The sequence below is a fragment of the Octopus sinensis genome, linkage group LG4, assembly GCF_006345805.1.
Source record: "Octopus sinensis linkage group LG4, ASM634580v1, whole genome shotgun sequence".
Classification (NCBI taxonomy): domain Eukaryota; kingdom Metazoa; phylum Mollusca; class Cephalopoda; order Octopoda; family Octopodidae; genus Octopus; species Octopus sinensis.
In genome coordinates, this window is record NC_043000.1 from 111597460 (window position 1) to 111617651 (window position 20192).

Below are 20192 nucleotides of genomic sequence, written 5' to 3' on the forward strand. Positions count from 1 at the left end.
ATGATATACTACAATGTATTTTGATCGATGTTCTACTGATTCTGCCATTATTCACCTTTTTCTTTTTTTATAAAATGAAGTATTTTATCAGGTACTTACCTGGTATGGGAATATAATCACGGCCAAAATCAAAGGCCTTGTTGCCTCTCAGTTTACCAATTCCATGTTTAACAGAGTTCTGAAGTCCTCCAGTTGGAGTGTCGGCTGATTCAATTATTGGCATAATAATGAATTCCTCACCGAAAACCTTGATTATTCCGTGCTGCCACATCCAAAAGTTGAGAAGAAAATGAAGAGAAAAAAATAATAGAGTTTAGTTAAATTTGATATAAGTCGATGTCAGTATTGTAGATAAAGTTTTGGCCACACCGTATTTATGTATCTAACTAGCAGTATCGCCCTCGGGTGCTCAGTTGTAAGGGAAAAACTAAAGCATTTTAGAGAGTTATAGCCAAAAATAGCAAAAAAATGGAAAAAAAAATGATGGTAAATTATCCGGTTTGTGTTTCTGATTCTCGAACCCATGTCGAATTTACGATTTTTTTCAGAACTGGGGGAATTTTCAAATTTTCGCTGCGTTAGTTTTGAATTATGACATGGGCTATGTGTGTGTCAAGTTTCATCAGAATCGGTTGAAAGCTGTGGTCAGGGTGAGGGTACAAGCAAACAGACACACAGAAACACGCACAGACAAAACTGCCGTTTATATATAGAGAGATTACATATGTGGAGACGCAATGGCCCAGTGGTTAGGGCAGCGGATTCGCGGTCGTTGGATCGCGGTTTCGATTCCCATACCGGGCGTTGTGAGTGTTTATTGAGCGAAAACGCCTAGAGCTCCATGAGGCTCTGACAAGGGGTGGTAGCGAACCCCGCTGTACCCTTTCACCACAACTTTCTCTCATTCTTTCTTCCTATTTCTGTTGTACCTGTATTTCAAAGAGCCAGCCTTGTCACACTCTGTGTCACTCTGAATCTCCCCGAGAACTACGTTAAAGGTACACGTGTCTGTGCTACAATAAATACATATACATACAAACACACATACATATATGAGAGGGTACCCAAAAGAAACCGGAATTCTGCAATATTAATTTATTCACTTAATTTTACATATTTACATATCGCTTTCAACGTATTCTTCGTTTGAAATAATGCATCGGTCCAGGCGCGTTTTCCACTGTTCGAAGCAGTGCTGGAACTCTTGCGAAATGATGCCTTTTAACGCCTCCGTCGTTTTTTTTTCCCCTCTTCCACATCTTCACATTCCACAGCACCAGCTTTCGTCACCAGTGATGATCTTCGAGAAAAAGTCCGGATCGACTTCCAGGTGTTCTTTCAATGCACGACACGCATTCAGTCGTGACTGTTTTTGATCTTCCATGAACAGGGGTGGCACAAATTCTGCTGCAACTCTTCATTCGCAATTCCTCGCCCAAAGTTCGTTGGCAGGAGCTGCAGGACACACCACGCAGATCACCAAGTTCATCAACTGTTTGCTGACGGTCCTCCAAGATCAGTTCATGGATTTTCGAGATGTTTTCATTCGTTCGGAAGCTCGACGGTCACCCTCAACGAGGTTGGTCTTCAAGCGACAAGCCACCATTCCTAAAGATTGTGTTCTGTTCATGGCAGCGTCCTTGTAAGCTGTTTGAAGTATGACAACTGTTTCGGCCGCCATTTTTCCCAGCAAAAAAAAAAAAGAAAAAGAATTTCACAGAAGTACGCTGTTCCTTCTCTTCAGCCATCGCAAAATCGCAAAAATCGACGAAGAAGGAGAAGCACTGAAAAACAAAGACTCACCACGTAGCAGTAAAACCTCACAAGATGGCCCTAGTCGGTAGACTGATGCCTGAAGTTTGCCTCAAGTGTCTTCTAGCAGCGAAAGCCTGAACTACAATGGGCTTGTCCCACAGGAGAAACTTTCTGGTTAGTTTAGATTACCTCCTCGTATATATATATTATATATATATATATATATATATAATATATATATATATATATATATATATATATAATATATATATATATATATATATATATATGTATGTATGTATATATATATGTATATGCATATATACATATATATATATGTATATATGTATGTATATATATATATGTATATGTATATATTAATGTATATATATGTATATATATATATGTAAAGTAAAAAAATATACAACTAGGACAAGAAACGTGAAACAGTTAGAAGACGACACAAAAACACGGACGGGACATTCGAAGCCCTATGATGTATATGTATATATATATGTATATGTATATATACCGGAGTAAATATATATATATATATATATATATATATATATATATATATATATATATACCGGAGTCGAAGTGTAACCTAACACATAAAGTGAAACAAGGTGGAAAAAGAGTACTCAAATACCAATGGTAGAGTAATATGCTTTATTTAAAATAAATATTTTAAAATAAAGTATATATATATATATATATATATTATATATATATACTTATATATAATATATATACCATAGTAATGGAGATTCTGGTTTGTAAGTAAATACCTGTCAGTCTGAATTTTCAGAAAAAGAGATCAACCAACTGATTCGCATATTACAAATGCAATCTTTAAGTGGAACAATAAAAATATTTAAGACTTTCCTCAGGTTTAAAATGTGACATTGTTTTCGTTATCTACATTCCATCGATGGAGCTTTGTATCTTTCCTAGAAACCAGCTCCTTCTTCAGACGAAGAATTTAAATGATTAAAAACAGAAGAGACAGACAGACAGGCACACAGACAGATAGGCAGACTGAAAGGCAGACAGACAGACATATACATAGATAGACAGGCAGATAGACAGATAGTCAGATAAATATAGACATATATGCGCACGCGCGTGCGTTCTCTTTTGTTTATAATTATCTAAATTCTTCCTCTCTGAGGAAGGAACTGCTTTCAAACAAAAATACAAAGCTCCAAAGTTGGAATGTAAGATAACAAAAACAATGTCACTCTTGAAACTTGAGAAAAGTCTTGCATATTTTAATATTGTTTAGTGTTCCACTTAAAGATTGTGTTTTGTAATGTCCGTATTAGCTGGTTAATTTATTTTTCTAAAAATCGTAGCTTACCCAGATTTTCACTTTGGCATGTAGGTACGCATGTATGCATGTACGCATGTTTGAATGTATGCATGCACGCATGTATGTATGTATGTATGTATGTAGTATGATGTATGTATGTATGTATGTATGTAGTGTATGTATGTATGCATGTATAGGTATGTATGTATGTATGTATGTATGTATGTATGTTATGTATGTATGTATGCATGCATGTAGTATGTATGTATGTATGTATGTATGCATGTATGCATGTATGTATGTATGTATGTATGTATGTATGTATATATGTCTGCATGCAGGTATGTATGTATGTCATTATTCAGTTTCATTTCAAGATCTCTTGCCAATAGAGAATGATCCGGTTTCCAACCTAGATCCAAGACTCCATCACTGGAATTTCAACATCAACAACAAGGTATTTGTGCATGTATGTGTGTACATGTGCGGTATTTGGAGTTAGGGCGTGTGCAGATTTGTATGTTTTATTCTATGTATGTATTCTCATGCATATAGTTGCATATCCCGACATGCTCTTATGTATTTAAATGATAAACTTCTGGAAAGTTTTACAGATCTTTACAGTTCCAGTTATGGCTTGGATCTGTAGTCTTCGAATCAGCTTTCTCTTTTCTAGTTTTAAGAAACCTAATTTCTCAAGACGGGTATTTAGACAGTGTGTTGCATATCCCAGTGCCCCAATAATTACAGGTACAAACATGAACTTGTAACCTGAGTAGAGTAACTGTAGATTTCTCAATAGTCCGGCGTAGGTATTTTCTTTTTCGCTGATCCACAGCTTTATGTTCACATCCGCTGGACAGCTGATTTCCACAACTGTACGCAGTTTCACTTCCTATCCCAAATCACTAAGTCAGATCTACTATGCTTACATTTTATTGACGTTTTCACTTGGACATTCCACTAGTACTCCTTATTATGAGTGGCTATATCCTCTACCATACAGTGGGTTCTTATTTCTTAGATTTAAGGGTTATCCTTCCGACGGATCTTATACAGTATTCTGGCTACAACATCATGTCTCATCGGTAGATAATACCGCAATGACATTTTTGGACAACTGCTTATGATGTGGGTGATATCTTCAGTGTTACCTCCACGAAATCTGCATCGGTTATCACATTTTGATGTTTTCCATACGTCTGTGTGTATGTATGTATGTATGTATGTATGTATGTATGTATGTATGTATGTATGTATGTATGTATGTATGTTCTCTTTCTCTTTTTAATTTAGAATTAATTTTAACCGGTCACCTACTTGGTAGCAAGGTTGCGAAGGAAAGCATCTTGGTTTAATCATTTTTTATCCCTTAAGTCTTAAGGTCTTGCAGATTTTTAGAGTCCCAGATACCGTGATCATTTGTAGCATATGAATTAAGGATTTACGTTCTCTCCCCCAAATCCCAAATTCAGCCATACTTTGGCTCCACGCGGTTTGGTATGTATCTAACAGCTGCCAGTTGGAAGTACATCTTGGATACAAGATTTGCGAACACCTTACCAATGATCCACAGAGGTCCTCCTTCAGTTTTGATCCTACTGCTGTTAAAACAATCGACACAACCACCAACACCACTACCACGAATACCATCGCTGTTACTGCCACTACTCCCACTACCAGAAAAACCACAACAGCCAATCATCACCACGACCACCACCACCAATATCAACGACAACACCTCATCTTCTGCGATTCCCAACAATCACCTGAAGACCATACTACTACCACCACTACTAATACTACTGCTACAACCAATACTAATACGATACAGCATCAGTACTAGAACCTACACCACCACTACTAGCACAACTAATACCACCACCACTACCAGCACCGACATCACGACTACCATTACCACCCATTGACACCACTACTGCACCACCTCCGACATTACTACTACTACTACCTCCACCATTACCATCACCACCACCACCACCAACACCACCACCGACACTACTACTACTACTACTACTACTACTACTATACTACTACTACTACTAGCTACTACTGCTGCTGCTGCTGCTGCGACCATCAGCACCGCCACCACCACCACCACCGACACTACTACTACTACTGCTGCTACCATGACCGCAACCACCTCCTTATGTTGTCAACAATGTTACAGACATGAGAAAATTACTTTGGAGAGGTTAAAACAATCTGGAAGTAATAATGGTGGGTGAAACGTGTTGTTGTTCAGTCTGACATGGAGACTTCGTCGCATTACAAATGCCACACCGTCGCACAACCAGCGACATCACGTTTACAACATACACACACATGCAGATGCAGTTGTACAACGATTGCACAATATATATATATATATATATATATATATATATATACATATATACAAGATATATACATAATAATACATATATATATATATATTATATGATATATAATATCTTATATCTTATATATATATATATATATATATATATGATATTAACATACACATCCGACATACATACATACATATATAATATATTAATTATATATATCTATATATATATATAACTACATAATATACATATATATATACATACATACATATATAGATTTACATATATATATATACAATACAGGGTGTTCCAAAAGAAACAGTGCACTGAACACAAGAAAGGATATTTATAGTTGAAAATGTTTCCCAAAAAGATTTTAAATATTATAAGATAATTAGATATCTAAATTTAGTATTATATTAATATTCTTTTGTTCAGGAACCCTTTGAAAATGGTGCTTACCTTACAAGAAAGGATATTTATTGTTGAAATGTTTCCGAGATGGTGGCATACACAAAAGAAGTGCAAGAGTCATTTCAAGAAAAATTTGGTGCAGAACGTTGCCGCATCGAAATTGTGTTTCCGCTTTGTGTATAAGTTCAAAAAAAACTGAAGTGTCAAGACAAACCAAAAAGTGGCCGCCCAAAATCGTAAGAAAAGATACAGTCTTACAGAATGTTACCAACAAACTGGAGAGGAGCCCACGAAAGTCTTTGAGGGTTTGTCTCAAGAAACTAGGATATCTCTAACATCAACTCACCGAGCAGTGCATCAACTTAAATTCTTCCATATAAAGTGCATGTTGTTCATGAAATGAAGCTCAGGATTCAGAAAAGCGCGTATCTTCTGTCGGTGGTTTGAAACTTTTTCTAGAGAAAGGTGACAACATTTTAAACCATACATCTTCAGTGATGGAAGCATGGTTCCATTTGTCGGTACAGAACAGTCAGAACTCTAGAGAGTGGTATACAATAAATCCTCATGCTCTGTTTCATGAAACCACTCCACGATCAAAAAGTTGGTGTTGGTGTGCTTTGTCAAGGCGGCCGTATAAATTGACCTATCTTTTTTGAAAACACCATCACATCTGAGTTGTTACATTCATAACATCCTGGAGCCATTTGATCAACTGACGGAGCAAGAAAAGCAACAAGGCTGGTTCCAGCAAGATGGTGTGCAAATACATACGGCTAGTGTCAGTATGGCTGCAGTTGGTGATGTCTTTGGGGATCGTGGTGTGATCTCTCGTGTTTGTGGCCACCTCGATCACCGGTTAACACCCTGACTTTATTTTGTGGGGCAAATTGAAAGACTCAGTGTATGCAGACAATCCTCGAAACTACGGATGAAACTGAAGCAGAAAATACAAGTGATTCAAACATCAAACTGATGAACTGAGGTGGTTTTTCAAAACACGCAGCGTCGCCTCGTTTATGTCTGCAGGAGGTGAATGGCGCACACTTTCAACAGTGATTGTAGATTCATTCTTACTGCACGAGTCATCCTCATCGTATTTAGTTGATAAGGTATTGAATTTGTGATATTTGCAATAAATAGTATTTTTCTGTGTGAGTTTTGTTTCTTTGGGTATTAGCATATTCCGACTGCACGGTTTTTCTTTTGGAACACCCTGTATATTAATATATATATATATATATATATATAATATTATATATATATATACTATATATATATATATATAGCATACATATATATATGTCTGTGAGTATATTATGTGTGGTGTGTGGTGGTGTGTGTGTGTGTATGTGCGTGTGTGTATGCATATATGGGTACAGGATGTGACCAATAGTAAACAACATGAAATACGAAAATGAGTAAATGAGTTAAACAACGAGAGAAACAAATGGGAAACAGGACAAGTAACACAAAAAACGACCCTTCATCAGTTGTCAGCTGTCTATCTACTCCTCATATCGAGTATCGAACGACAATATGAGTCTTCAGTCTGTTGCATGGTTACCCATTTACAGCTGAGTGGCCTGGAGCAACGTGAAATGAAGTGTTTTGCTCAAGAACACAATGCACCGCTTGAATGGGGATCGAAACCACGATATTGCGATCGTCAGTGCAACACCCTAACCGTTAGGCCACGCGCCTTCGTGAGAACATCAGATGTCGTTGGGTTTATTCCAGTTCTTTGAATTCCGAGTTCAAATCCCGCCGTATCTAAATGGGTGATAGAATTAATCTGTCACCCAATTTAACTCAGACCCTCGCCCTACCCTGGGCACCTTGGATGCCTTCAGCGAAGTCTACTTCGGGACAGGTCTCTGGTTTCAGGATACCTCCCTTCCTCAGACTTGCCTCAGTCATCCGGCAAAGGATTACGGCCCCTGCGTCCCTTCCCGAGTAAAAGGTAACCAAAATTACAACAGCTGAAAATAATAATAAGCTAACGAGAAAAAAAAATTTATATATGGTCACGTGAGAGCAAGAAAAAGAAACCAATCACATCCTGCTGTCATAAAAAAGGCTGTATGGTCATTGCTGGAACGTCTTTAATCGTAGGTTGTTTGCTTGTTAAGGATAGTCTTGGGACTTAATAACAACAGCCTAAAACAAACCATGAGCCTTTTGCTTTCCTGCTTTCCTTTCCTGCTTTCCTTCCTTGCTCTTTCTTCCGTCTCCTCTTCCCACTCCTCTGTCTCTCGGTGTCGGCTGTCTCCTGGCTCTTGTTATTTTAGACACCCGACATCCATTAACCCGCCAATATAAAACGACGACCTGACATTGTCGAAACACAACGAAACAGGAGAAAGCGTCCGCTTTGTTGTTTTACTGGCGCAGTCGAAATCGAGCCGGATAAAAAGAAACCATTACCCAACCCGTCTCAGCACAACCACACACACACACATACACATTCTATCTCTCCCTCTCACACACACACACACACACTCACACTCACACGCACGCACACATACCTACACATGCTCACACTGTGGTGCTTGACCGATGGTCGGCCGGACGGCACGACGCCAAGACCAATAGATTGTAGCCTGTTTGAAAGCAGGACATTTCAAATCTATTGGTTAAACGTATCAACTCGACATTATGTATGTATGTATGTATGTATGTATGTATGTATGTATGTATGTATGTATGTATGTATGTATGTATGTATGTATGTATGCGTGTGTGTATGTATGTATAGATGGATGGATGTGTGTGTGTGTTTTTTTAAATGTATGTATGTGTATATATATATAGATAGATATATAGATAGATAGATATAAATGTATGTGTGTTTGTGTGTATATATATATATATGTGTGTGTGTGTGTATGTATGTATGTATGTATGTATAACTACATATATATTTACATACATATATATATATATATATATATATATATATATATACACACTCACATAAACATTGTATGTATGTGTATATATTAGGAGATGGGCTAAATAATGGAAGCATCACTTCTAATTTAACTATTTTTTTCTCTATTGGCAAAATGACAAATTCAAAACTGTTCTAGTTTGTATCTAATTGTTCCTATGTATTATGTATGCCTGCCTTGTACTTTCATGTCTGTTTTTATTTTATTTTTTGTCTTTTATTGTTTCTTATTTTGCAGATGTTTTTTTTTTTAATATTTAAATAAGTTAAAATGCGTGACCGATCTGATTTCGAAAGAGGATAAATTGTTGGCGCGAGAATGGCCGGAGTTCCAGTCACCAAAACTGTTGAATTGTTTTATGTTTGCAGAGATACAGTCTCCAAAATCGTTTTGGTATTCCAAAACCAAGGTAAAACCAGCTCTGGGGGGAACAATTGTGGAGAGAACGTGAATTTCATAAAGGGAGACTGCAGAACCGTAAAACGTACCAGCAAAAATGACAACAGAGTCAAGCCATCAGTTTGCCAACATGCGTGTTAATCAGAAACATTTGCCGTGAGCACCAGAGAGCTAATACACCAGGGGAGCGGGGAAGGTAGCAGTTGCGAAGCCCTTACTGTCTCCCATCGATATTTATTTCTTTATTGCCCACAAGGAGCTAAACATAGAGGGGACAAACAATGACAGACAAAGGGATTAAGTCGATTACATCGACTCCAGTGCGAAACTGATACTTTATTTATCGACCCCGAAAGGATGAACGGCAAAGTCGACCTCGGCGGAATTTGAACTCAGAACGTAACGGTAGACGAAATACCTATTTCTTTACTACCCACAAGGGGCTAAACACAAAAGGGGACAAACAAGGACAGACAAACAGATCAAGTCGATTACATCGACCCCTGTGCGTAAATGGGGCTTAATTTATCGACCCCGAAAGGATGAAAGGCAAAGTCGACCTCGGCGGAATTTGAACTCAGAACTGACGAAATACCGCTAAGCATTTTGCCCGGCGCGCTAACGTGTCTGCCATGATAAATGGGAAGTGCTGTCTTGACTATCAGAAATGATCAATGGCTCAAATGAAAATTACCATCTTCTCTGACAAATCATCGATCATCGTTTTCTCCCCACTTCGGTTCAAGTTCTTGTCTGGAGTTTGCCGTCAACCCTGATAGTTTGGTTCCTGCAGTGAAGCATGGAGGTAGATCTTTAATGGTTTGGGCAATCCTCCAGGATGGTAATGCAAAATTTATTCAAAATTGGTATGAAGAACACAAAAGTGAAAGAGATCAACTTGGATTGGACCCAAAATTCATCGGATTTCGATATAACCAAACATATTGGAACCCTCTGCCATTGTTGCTTTACTTGAAGCATAGCTTAAAATCCCCTTAACAACTGTGCAGGACCTGTATGAATCAATTCCTTGATGTATTAAAAGTGTGATTGATGCCAAAGGTGGATCAACTTTGTATTAGATAATAAAACTTTCATTTAACAATGCATTTCCATTATTTTATTCAATCCCTGCATATAAAATTGTAGTTTGCTTCAATCATTTCTGAATACAATAGTACCTCGTATTTTTTTTTAACAACTCTGATCACGATTAAATCGTGCTTTATATATATATATATATATGAAATAAAATACAAAATGGGACAAAAACGCAAAACATCCGGACAACTAGGTGATACAAAAAGGGACAACAAAACATCCAGATAGACGATACAAAAAAACACGGACGGGTCATTTGTGGTCCCTTTTTGTATCATTTAGTTGTCCAGATGTTTTGCGTTCTTATCCCATTTTGTATTTTATTTTATACATATATATAGCGGCGTACATACACTTTTTTCTCTTATATATATATATATATATATATATATGGGTAAAGATATATAAAAAGCACGATTTATTTGTGATCAGAGGCGTTCGTAAACCGAGGTACTACTGTATTAAATGAATATGAGAAAGACAGGAGATAAAGTACGATTTATTCGTGATCAGAGTTGTTCGTAAACCGAGGTTCTACTGTATATAGAAAATCCATGTTAAAGGCGGTTATATAGCAATGTGGATAAAATATTAAATATCCATAATAATAACAAAGATATTGGAATGCTTATGCTACGTTAGACTTATCTAAGTGGTCTCGATATTTTTAGTTAAAATACGCCTTTTCAACGTGCTAAAAGAACAAGAAAGTAATACATCCGTTAGCTTGATTTACCAGTCCTCTGTGTAAATAAAAAGATGAGGAATATCAGACTCTTGTTTGAGTTCCATGGTCTGTTATACGTATGAGAAAAATTAGATCGGATATTGTCATAGTATGGAAAGTGAAACAGTCACTACTGTATGCATGTATATTCAGCGGTCTTCTCTGAAAAGCCTTATGTTGTAAGTACGAAACATTGAATACCCTCGCCTCAAATATAGCTGCCTTATTGCGCATTACACTCAAGGAAATCATTTCTTTTGGTCTCAAATCAGACATAATGCCTCTCCTTATTGGGCTCCTTCATCTTCCTCCTTTATCGCGGTCCTTTACGGCTTTTATTTATCATCAACACTTTGAACTCTCTTTGCTACACTTTGTCACAAATCTCCGCGAAATTGCAACCTAGTTTTTAAAAAGGTGAAGAGACATGCACATCGAGAATTATGTAGTCCTGGATAGATTATACCTGAAACAAAATGGGTTGATCACAGCTAGAACGCTTTTGAACACAAGCCTCCTTGATCATGGTTTATTTACGACTTAACAACACAGTAACAATGATTTGGGTTTGTGTATGCACATATATATGTATGCTTGTAAATATATCGAATGTATGTATGTTATGCATGCGTGTATATATGTATATATATGTGTGTAAGTGTTTACGTATGTATATACACAGACATGCAGGAAGTAAATTGACGCCTTTAATTTTCAAAATTTATGACCTAAGCGTCTTAATGTTTTCAGCGGTGTAGAATTTACAATGTAATTATTCCTTTTCATTCCAGGTGCCATTATATTAAACATTTGCGAAGAGTAACCATGCCACGCACAAAAAATTCAACAGAACTGTCAGATTTTCAAAGGGGTCGTGTTGTTGGGTAATGTGAGTCAGGTCTTAGCGAGCAAAAATTTGCCAAAAATCTTCAAATTCCTCTTGCTACTGTTAATAGAATTATAGTGCAATTCAAAAGCCAAGGAAAAGAATCAACAGATCTTCATCCCGGCCGACCTGGGCCCTCGGAAAGGAAGCTTTGCTGTTTGAAGTGAATTGTAGAAAACGAACCCCGTTTGAAGGCTTCTGACATTGCAAAACAGCTAGAAGTTAGTCCAAGAACGTGTGTTACATATCTGCATAAGCTTGGGTATTATGGACGAGTAGCTAGACGAAAACTTCTCCTTCAACCAATTAATATCAAATGAAAGATTTTGAAAATTAAAGGTGTCTATTTACTTCCTGCATGTCTGTATCTTCTATGTGTATAAAAATACAAAGATCAAATCTGGAAGGTCAAAGGTAACAAGCACATACCAATTCAAATGTAGTCCCAGAAGGTTCTGCGGGAAGAGCAATAACCACAGCTCCATTTTCTTTGTCTTGGTAACATCTCTCTACACCCTGCAAGGGAAAATTTAATAAAAAAACACTACAGTGAATTTGATTTTTGGCGGCAGGGAAACAATTCCGGACATGTTCCATTGTTATTTGACCTCGTTAGTGAGACATACTTATATACAACTAAATCTTACACAAAAATTTACTAAGAGAAGGCCAATGGCATGTCTTTGAACAACACAAATATAGGTATATCAAATACCATGTAACATAAATTCTTGATTTATTAAAACTATCTCCACCCCTAGAGGATGTATCATAATTACCAAATAGCAATTAAGACCAGCTCCATTTGAGAAGGGGATATAATTTGAAGATTCAAGAATTCTTCAGAGTTGACATGCCATAAAGGAAAAGGTCCAGCTTAATGCCTGGAAATGAAAGGACGGTGGTTCTCTTCTTACATTTCTGGTGTTGAGGGAGCTCAATGAAATGATGATGATGATGATGATGATGATGATGATAGTAATGATGATGATGATGATGATGATGAGAGTAGCAGAAGTAGCGGTGGTGGCGGTGGCGGCGACGACGACAATGACAACGATCATGATAATGAGGATGATGACTGAGTAGGTGGTGGGTGTTGTTGTTGTTGTTGTGTGGTGGTGTGGTGGGTGGTGGTGGTGGTGGCGACGACGAACATGATGATGAAGATACTGATGACGAAGAACACAGTGATGAAGAGGATGGTGGTAGTAAATTATAAGATGAATAATGATGGTAATGGTGATGATGATAATGATGATGGTGATGATGATGATAATGATGTCCCTCCTCTATATGCGTATAAATCTAATTAATAATCTTCTCCCTAATGACTTTAGTGGTTGTTAACTCTGCTTAATTATCAATTATTGCTTTAATCTCCGCTTCAAATTAAATCAGATTTTATTGATTTTCAAGGTTTTTTAGTTTTTATTTGCTGGGCTCTTTTGGAAATCAATTCTTCATACAATATGTTTATAATAATATTTTTATAATTTTTCCTTTTAATGTTCTGTTTCTAAGAAATAAGGTATAATTGCTTCTCTTGCCACACACACACACAAGCACACCATACACACACACACACACACACTCACACACATACACACACACACACACACAGATATCTATATATGAAGACAGAGAGAGAGAGAGAGAGAGAGAGAGAGAGGAGAGCAGTGAGAGGAACAGAGAGAGAAACAGAGAGACATATATATGAACGCACACACACACACATTATATGTTGTTAAATGCTCGAAATACGAGAGTAGGAAAACAGCCAACAACTGATGAAGGGTCGTTCTTTATGTTGTTTGATTTGTTGTCCATTTGTGCCTTTTGCTGTTAGAAAAAATAGCTCATATTCTATGTACTCGTGCTTCGTATTTCTTGTTGTACTCGTATCATGACGTCCTGTGCCCACATATGCATATTATATATGTATGTATATATATATATATAATATATATATATATATTATATAATATATATATATATATATGTATGTATGTATGTATGATTATGTACATATACGTATGTATATATGCATATATATATATATATATATATGCATATATTATTTATGCTATATATATATATATATATGTGTGTGTGTGTGTGTGTGTGTGTTGTGTTTGAATGTGTATCTCTCTCTTCTCTCCCTCCCCCGTCTTTCTTTCACACACACACATGCATGCACATACGCACACACACGCAATTGAACGTGGTTCTCTACCTGAATACTGTTGATTTTCTCTTTAAATAGCTGTCCTTCACGTGCTACGAAAATCTCGTGGTCTTTCAACGAGATTTGACTCCGACTTAAATTCAAGCTGATGGATGTCGTAGTGGTGGTCACATTGAATGCCAGACTTTCGCTGATGTTCCCGCCATGACTACTGCTGCCGTTGTTCACGTCTTTATCACTTCCCATGTAAGTCACATCCACATAGTCTGAAAGTAAAAGTTAGGTCAAGTTAACGATGAACACATAACTGCCAATACATTTCAATGTTCCGCCGAGGTCGACTTTACCTTTCATCCTTTCGGGGTCGATAAATTAACTACCAGTTGCGTACTGGGGTCGATCAAATTAACTGGCCCTCTCCCCCCAAATTTTTGGGCCTTGAGCCTAGAGTAGAAAAGAATACATTTCAATGTTAAAACTTATCACATCTAAGCCAAATATATATTTAAGACTTGTTAGAAATAAAACGTGGAAGTTAAGACATATTATAAAACTATCAGTATCCTCTGCGGTGTTGTTTTGCATTTATAATAAAAAAAATATATACAAATTATAAAAATAATAAAACAAAATATACAGTACAGTACTATATCTCCTATCGCGGGGGGTTTGGGAATGTAACACCCGCGATAGTCGAGAGATTGCTGTACTTCAAAATGAAGACATATCAGTCTTCTGACAGATCGAAATTAATGTGCATCAGAGATAAAAAACATGAACTTAAGACAAATTAAAGTCAACCCATACCGAAGATAAGCCAAATCAAATTTAAGTTGACATACATTAATGTCAAGACAAGTCAAAACTTAGATTAAAATTTCGTGTAATTTATACATATTTATACTATTTAGTCATATGAAAATTAATTTTGGAAAATTACTATGTTTAAATCCCACAACAAGAGATATTCAGCAACAGTTCTTTGGAGTAAAGATTGTTTGCCAACATAACATGGCAGTCCTGGTTTAGGATGAATGTTGCTGTGATTTAGCCCCATGAGACATCGTCTCCAGCTGGCTATACGTCACGATTTGTGTCCTTATATTTTCGAGCAAAGGAATCTAGCACCACCACTCAACTCAAAACAATATATGTGTATCGCAATTTCCGAGTTATTTCCCTTCATCCTGGGGCTAAATAACAGCAACATTCGTCCTAAACCAGGATTACCATGTTATGTTGGAAAAAACCTTCACTCGAAAATTAATTTGTTTGGAATCAACATAAAGACAGCTCGAAGAGACAAACACAAAAAAAAAGCACATACATATTCACACACATACTACACACATACGGACATACACACAGACACACACACATATATATTTATGTGGCGTAGACTCGGGTGAAATTCCTCTCTCCCATATATTATATATATGTGCATTCAAACGTAGCAGGGAACAGCTAGCCTTTGGCTGCTATTTAGATCCCGTTGTGTCCACTACTCTGATTGGTTGGCATTTGTGCAATATGTCTCTTATTCAGTTGCGCCAACTCGCCGCGTATAACTAGTCGGAGGCTCGAAATAGGATCACGTGGGACAGCCTGTTCACTACCCTTATAAAAATTCAGCTTTTCCTCGTTCCGAGGTCTTTGGTTCCAGACCTTTTAAGGTCTAGCCACCGACCACGAAGACACAGCCAGTTCCAGCGACAATGCCAGACAACACCACCACCACAGCAGTTACGTTGAAACTCACCAACTTCATCCAAGAGCATTACAGCAACCTCCTTCTTCGTTGCCACCATCATGTCCTTAACGTCGTCAACATCATCTCCCAACGTACACAGCTCAGCAAGCAATTCACCCAGGTTTTTCCAACAGTTCACTGTTCGGGAATCATTTCACTACGAATAAACAGCGAATTTATAATCTACATGAACTCCTGTACGAGTGACCCAGGCAGTAGCATTACAGCCACGACTTCATGTACGACATGTACCTGTAACCGGCTCAGCATCATGGCCCCGACTTCTTGATACAGTGTTTCAACTACCGTCTACAACTGATTACGAACTGGTATTATTATCTTTCTTGTGTCTATGAACTTACTTCTCACTTCAATGGCTATAGACTCTTTCACTGTCTGCTTCTTCATTGCCCTCCTTATATGTTCTTAACTCGCGCATACATCTATGCTTACGTACACACATGCATTTGTTCTCATATCGGTCTGTCTATTATTCTATATACATGACGCACACACAGACACACATGTTAACATATCAATAAATGTTCTCTAAATCATTCTTACGCGGTTGTGTCTTTTTTCCTCTCGCACTCACTTGTTCTATTCAATCTCTCTTTATTGTAAGGGCTGTGTGATGTAATACAAACGAGCCACTCCTCGTCATCTCACATCGCACAGTCCTTAGAAATTGGTGAACCGGGCGTGAGAACATCTTTTGTCGAACTATCACTACGGCCATTACATATATATGCCTACCATATTTACTTAGGTATAAGTCGCATCCCTAATTTTGTCTTAAAATCTTAGTACAGAATCTTTTCCTTTCATATTTCAACTCAAAATCAGTTTTACCCTATGGAAAACTCGCACCCCATATTTTTCGTTTAAAAATCAAGTACAAACACAACTTAAACGCGTATAAATACGGTCATATTTAATCATCGTCGTTTAACGCCTCGTGTCTTATGTATTCTCAACTTTAAAGTAAGAATTAGAAACATTTTAAATCTTTGAAAAGAAATCCATAAAATAAGGGCGTCGGGATGTAAAATGACCGTCGGTCACCAAACCACTTGTTTGTAAATTATATTCACTTATCAGGGTGGTAACCTAAAATAACACCTACTTCCGGTTATAGGTTAGTCATAGATCACAACCTTAAAGAAATTTTGATGTTCATTCGCCATTGTTATGCACGAGGCATGTTCTGTATTGCTTCATATTTATATGTTAATCTTGGCTTTCCTGCAGATGATAACTGCGCCTAGTAAATTATTTTATTTGCTGAAGATAGCTTGAAACTATGATACAGGAAATAGATGGTAAACGTTTTTATTTTTCATTCCCTTTCGAAATTACTCCTAGTAGTAGTGTAGATTTTAACTACTCCTTCTAGCGGGTTAGATGTCCTATTATGGTCACCTCTTATGTGTTTAAATGTACACCGTATTTATATATATGTTGTGTGTATGTATGATGTATATATATGTGTGTATGTATGTATGTATATATATATATATATATATATAATATATATATATTATATATATATATATATATACATATACATATATATACATATATACACATATATAGATATACATGCCATGTTTTGTATTCAGTCATGCAACAGACTGGATCACTGAAGGGAATTTTATGTATACATATAGAATGATAAGATAGGTTTTCTTATATCACAGAGGACCGACTGGGATAGAGTTTATGGGAGAGGGATAAGAATTGGGGAGGAATACTAGGAATACTAGGAGAAACGTTAGAAATAGATAGACAGAGGGTGTGAGAGAAAGAGTGAGAGAGATGAGAGAGAGAGAGAGAGAGAGATGAGAGAGAGAGAGAGAAGAGAGGGAGAGAATGTGCAAAACAGAAAAGAAGAGTAAGAGAAGCGAAAGATGAAATGAGTTCAAGAAAAAGATGGTGAGTGGATGGGGGAACAGAAAATATGAAGAAGAAATTAGTAGAAAATAAAATGAAAAAATAGGAAAAAAACAAAGAAACAAAGTGTAAAAGAGAAAAGAAAGGAAGGAAGATTTGAGGTGGAAATAATGGAAGGTAATAGGTGAGTTGTGAAGGAAAAAAAACCTTCGTTTCATAAGAAATTAAGCAATAAACTTCTCAAAATGCTGACTTGTGACAAGGTATCATGTCTCTCTAAATCTATTTCTCCCACGCTCCTTCTTTCTATTTGCTTCTATTTATAGAGAGAAGGAAAGAAAAGGAAAAGGAAAGAGATAAGATAAAATAACACCATGAGAAAAACAACATGGAAATCAAACACTAGAAGACATAAGTATTAGGTTCTCTGAGAGATGAAAATAAAAATTGCCTTTAACATTTCGAACGTAAACCCTTCATCGGAAAGTAGAATAAAAGAAAAACAGAGAAACATCGAAGAGAGAGAGAAAATGCATGGAATAGGTGCTTTTCAAATTGCCCGCCTTTCTTATGTATGTTTGATGTTATGACTGGCTTGTGGGTATTCCTCTTTTCTTATCCGTGCAGGTTATACCTTATTCTTTCAGCTGTGTAGAATTTGTATCTTTCTGAGGTATTTTTGCTCGATACTGTACTCAAAGAGTTTTCTTTCAACTTCCAGATGTAGTCGACCAAAATTGTCAACTAAAGGAAGATATACGAGAATAAAATTTGCGTAAAATTTTCCTCCATCATACTTACGTAACGTTCATGCGTTTGTTATTTCTAGGCTGTGTTCTATAGTGGTGATATTTGTCTCATGAATTATGGCTTTTGCATTTCAGCATTTGTCTTGGTATGTATTTGAGTTCTTGCACAATAACGCGACGTTGTTTTTGTTGTTGTTGTTTTTTTAGATGAGTGCGATATTGTGCTTTTTAATTATCGTTATGCAATTATAGCTAATTGTCAAATGCGTCTAATGAAAATTTATTAGTATCTATGATCAGCGGTGAAGGGTTTCTTAACACATTTCAGAAGTTCTTGGCTATATTAGATTTTACACAAGCTTGGTTCTGCAATTTCTCAAGGATAGCGCTAGTTCCTGCAGTAATCATCGACAAACTGGTGACTTTGGCAGGAAACAGTGGCTACGCAGAGGACTGACTCATTTTAAACAATGGACACTCACAACAGGTTCAGTCAGCAGATAACCATGAGAATGAGAACGAGAATGTAGGCGTTGTGCCCCACATTACTAGGAGTGAGTGACCCTTGGTCCTTGCTTGGAGATCACACTAGGAAAAGGGAAACTCTGATGCAAAACATGCGAATCAATGGTAGCCATTGATGTTAACTAGTTCTTCATTTTGTGGGGTTTCTGTCGTCGTTGTTTAGAGAGTGAGACTGGTTGTGGAGAAGGATTTTCCTCACTTAACAAAGCATCATGCACAAGCATCACTTGACGTGCTGGCACCGCCATCCTATACTCAAGAAGGAGGAAGCAGCCATGTGTGGGTGTGTGTGTGTGTGTGGTGTGTGTGTGTGGTATACATATATATATATTATATATATTATATATATATATATATATACATACATACACATATACATACATAACATATACATACATACACATATACACGTATATATGTATGTATGTATGTACATATCAAAAATGTAACTACACGTGAACTGTTGGCGATTTTATTTTCCTCCTCCTTCCTTTTCTTCTGGACTTTCCTATATTTCTTCTTTCCGATAAAGAGCTATGCTCGAAACGTAAAACAACCACTCTTTCTTTCCTTGAGCGCCGTATTAATACTTTGCATGTGCTACGTCGTCGTATTGTTGTTTTTTCTTGCCTTTTTCCGTTTTTGATCAGTCTCTCTCTCTATATCTCTCTCTCTTCTCTCTCTCTCTCTCTCTCTTTCTTCTCTCTCTCTTCTCTCTCTCTCTCTCTCTCTCTCTTATATATTATATATATATATATCTATATATATATTATATATACATATACATATAAATATATATATGTATGTATGTAGTATAAGCATGTATAAATGCATTTATGTATGCATTGCGTATTTGTATATGTCCGTTTGTTCAATAAACATGCTATTGGCTGAATATTCCACGGACACATCCAGTCTTAACGCAATCCTCGTGAAGAATAGGCGTGACAAAATGCAGGACAAAGAGTTGGGACTTTGAAGTAAAGCGGCTTCTATCGTTTCCACCTCCCCCAATTTTACTCAAAAATGGCTTGGATCGACGCAAGCCTCGGGGGTCGATCTTGGGACCTTGGAACCCCATTACCGTGAAGAAACCTTGTTAACCATTCGTAATTCCTGTGCTCTATAAATACTATTTCTTTACTACCCACTAGGGGCTAAACACGGAGAGGACAAACAAGGACAGAT

The 20192-nt window shown here is 36.9% G+C and overlaps 1 protein-coding gene across 2 annotated transcripts in view; it reads right to left on the reverse strand.

Moving 5' to 3' along the window:
- The window catches only part of LOC115210557, a 118537-nt gene that overhangs the window by 73159 nt on the left and 25186 nt on the right, over positions 1-20192 (reverse strand). For both annotated transcript variants that reach the window (XM_036502341.1, XM_036502342.1), the window contains exons 2-4: positions 14136-14353; positions 12329-12415; positions 100-262 (exon numbers count right to left, since the gene is read on the reverse strand). In XM_036502341.1, coding sequence (XP_036358234.1) covers positions 100-262; positions 12329-12415; positions 14136-14353 — 468 coding nt within the window. The remainder of the gene's footprint in view (positions 1-99; positions 263-12328; positions 12416-14135; positions 14354-20192) is intronic.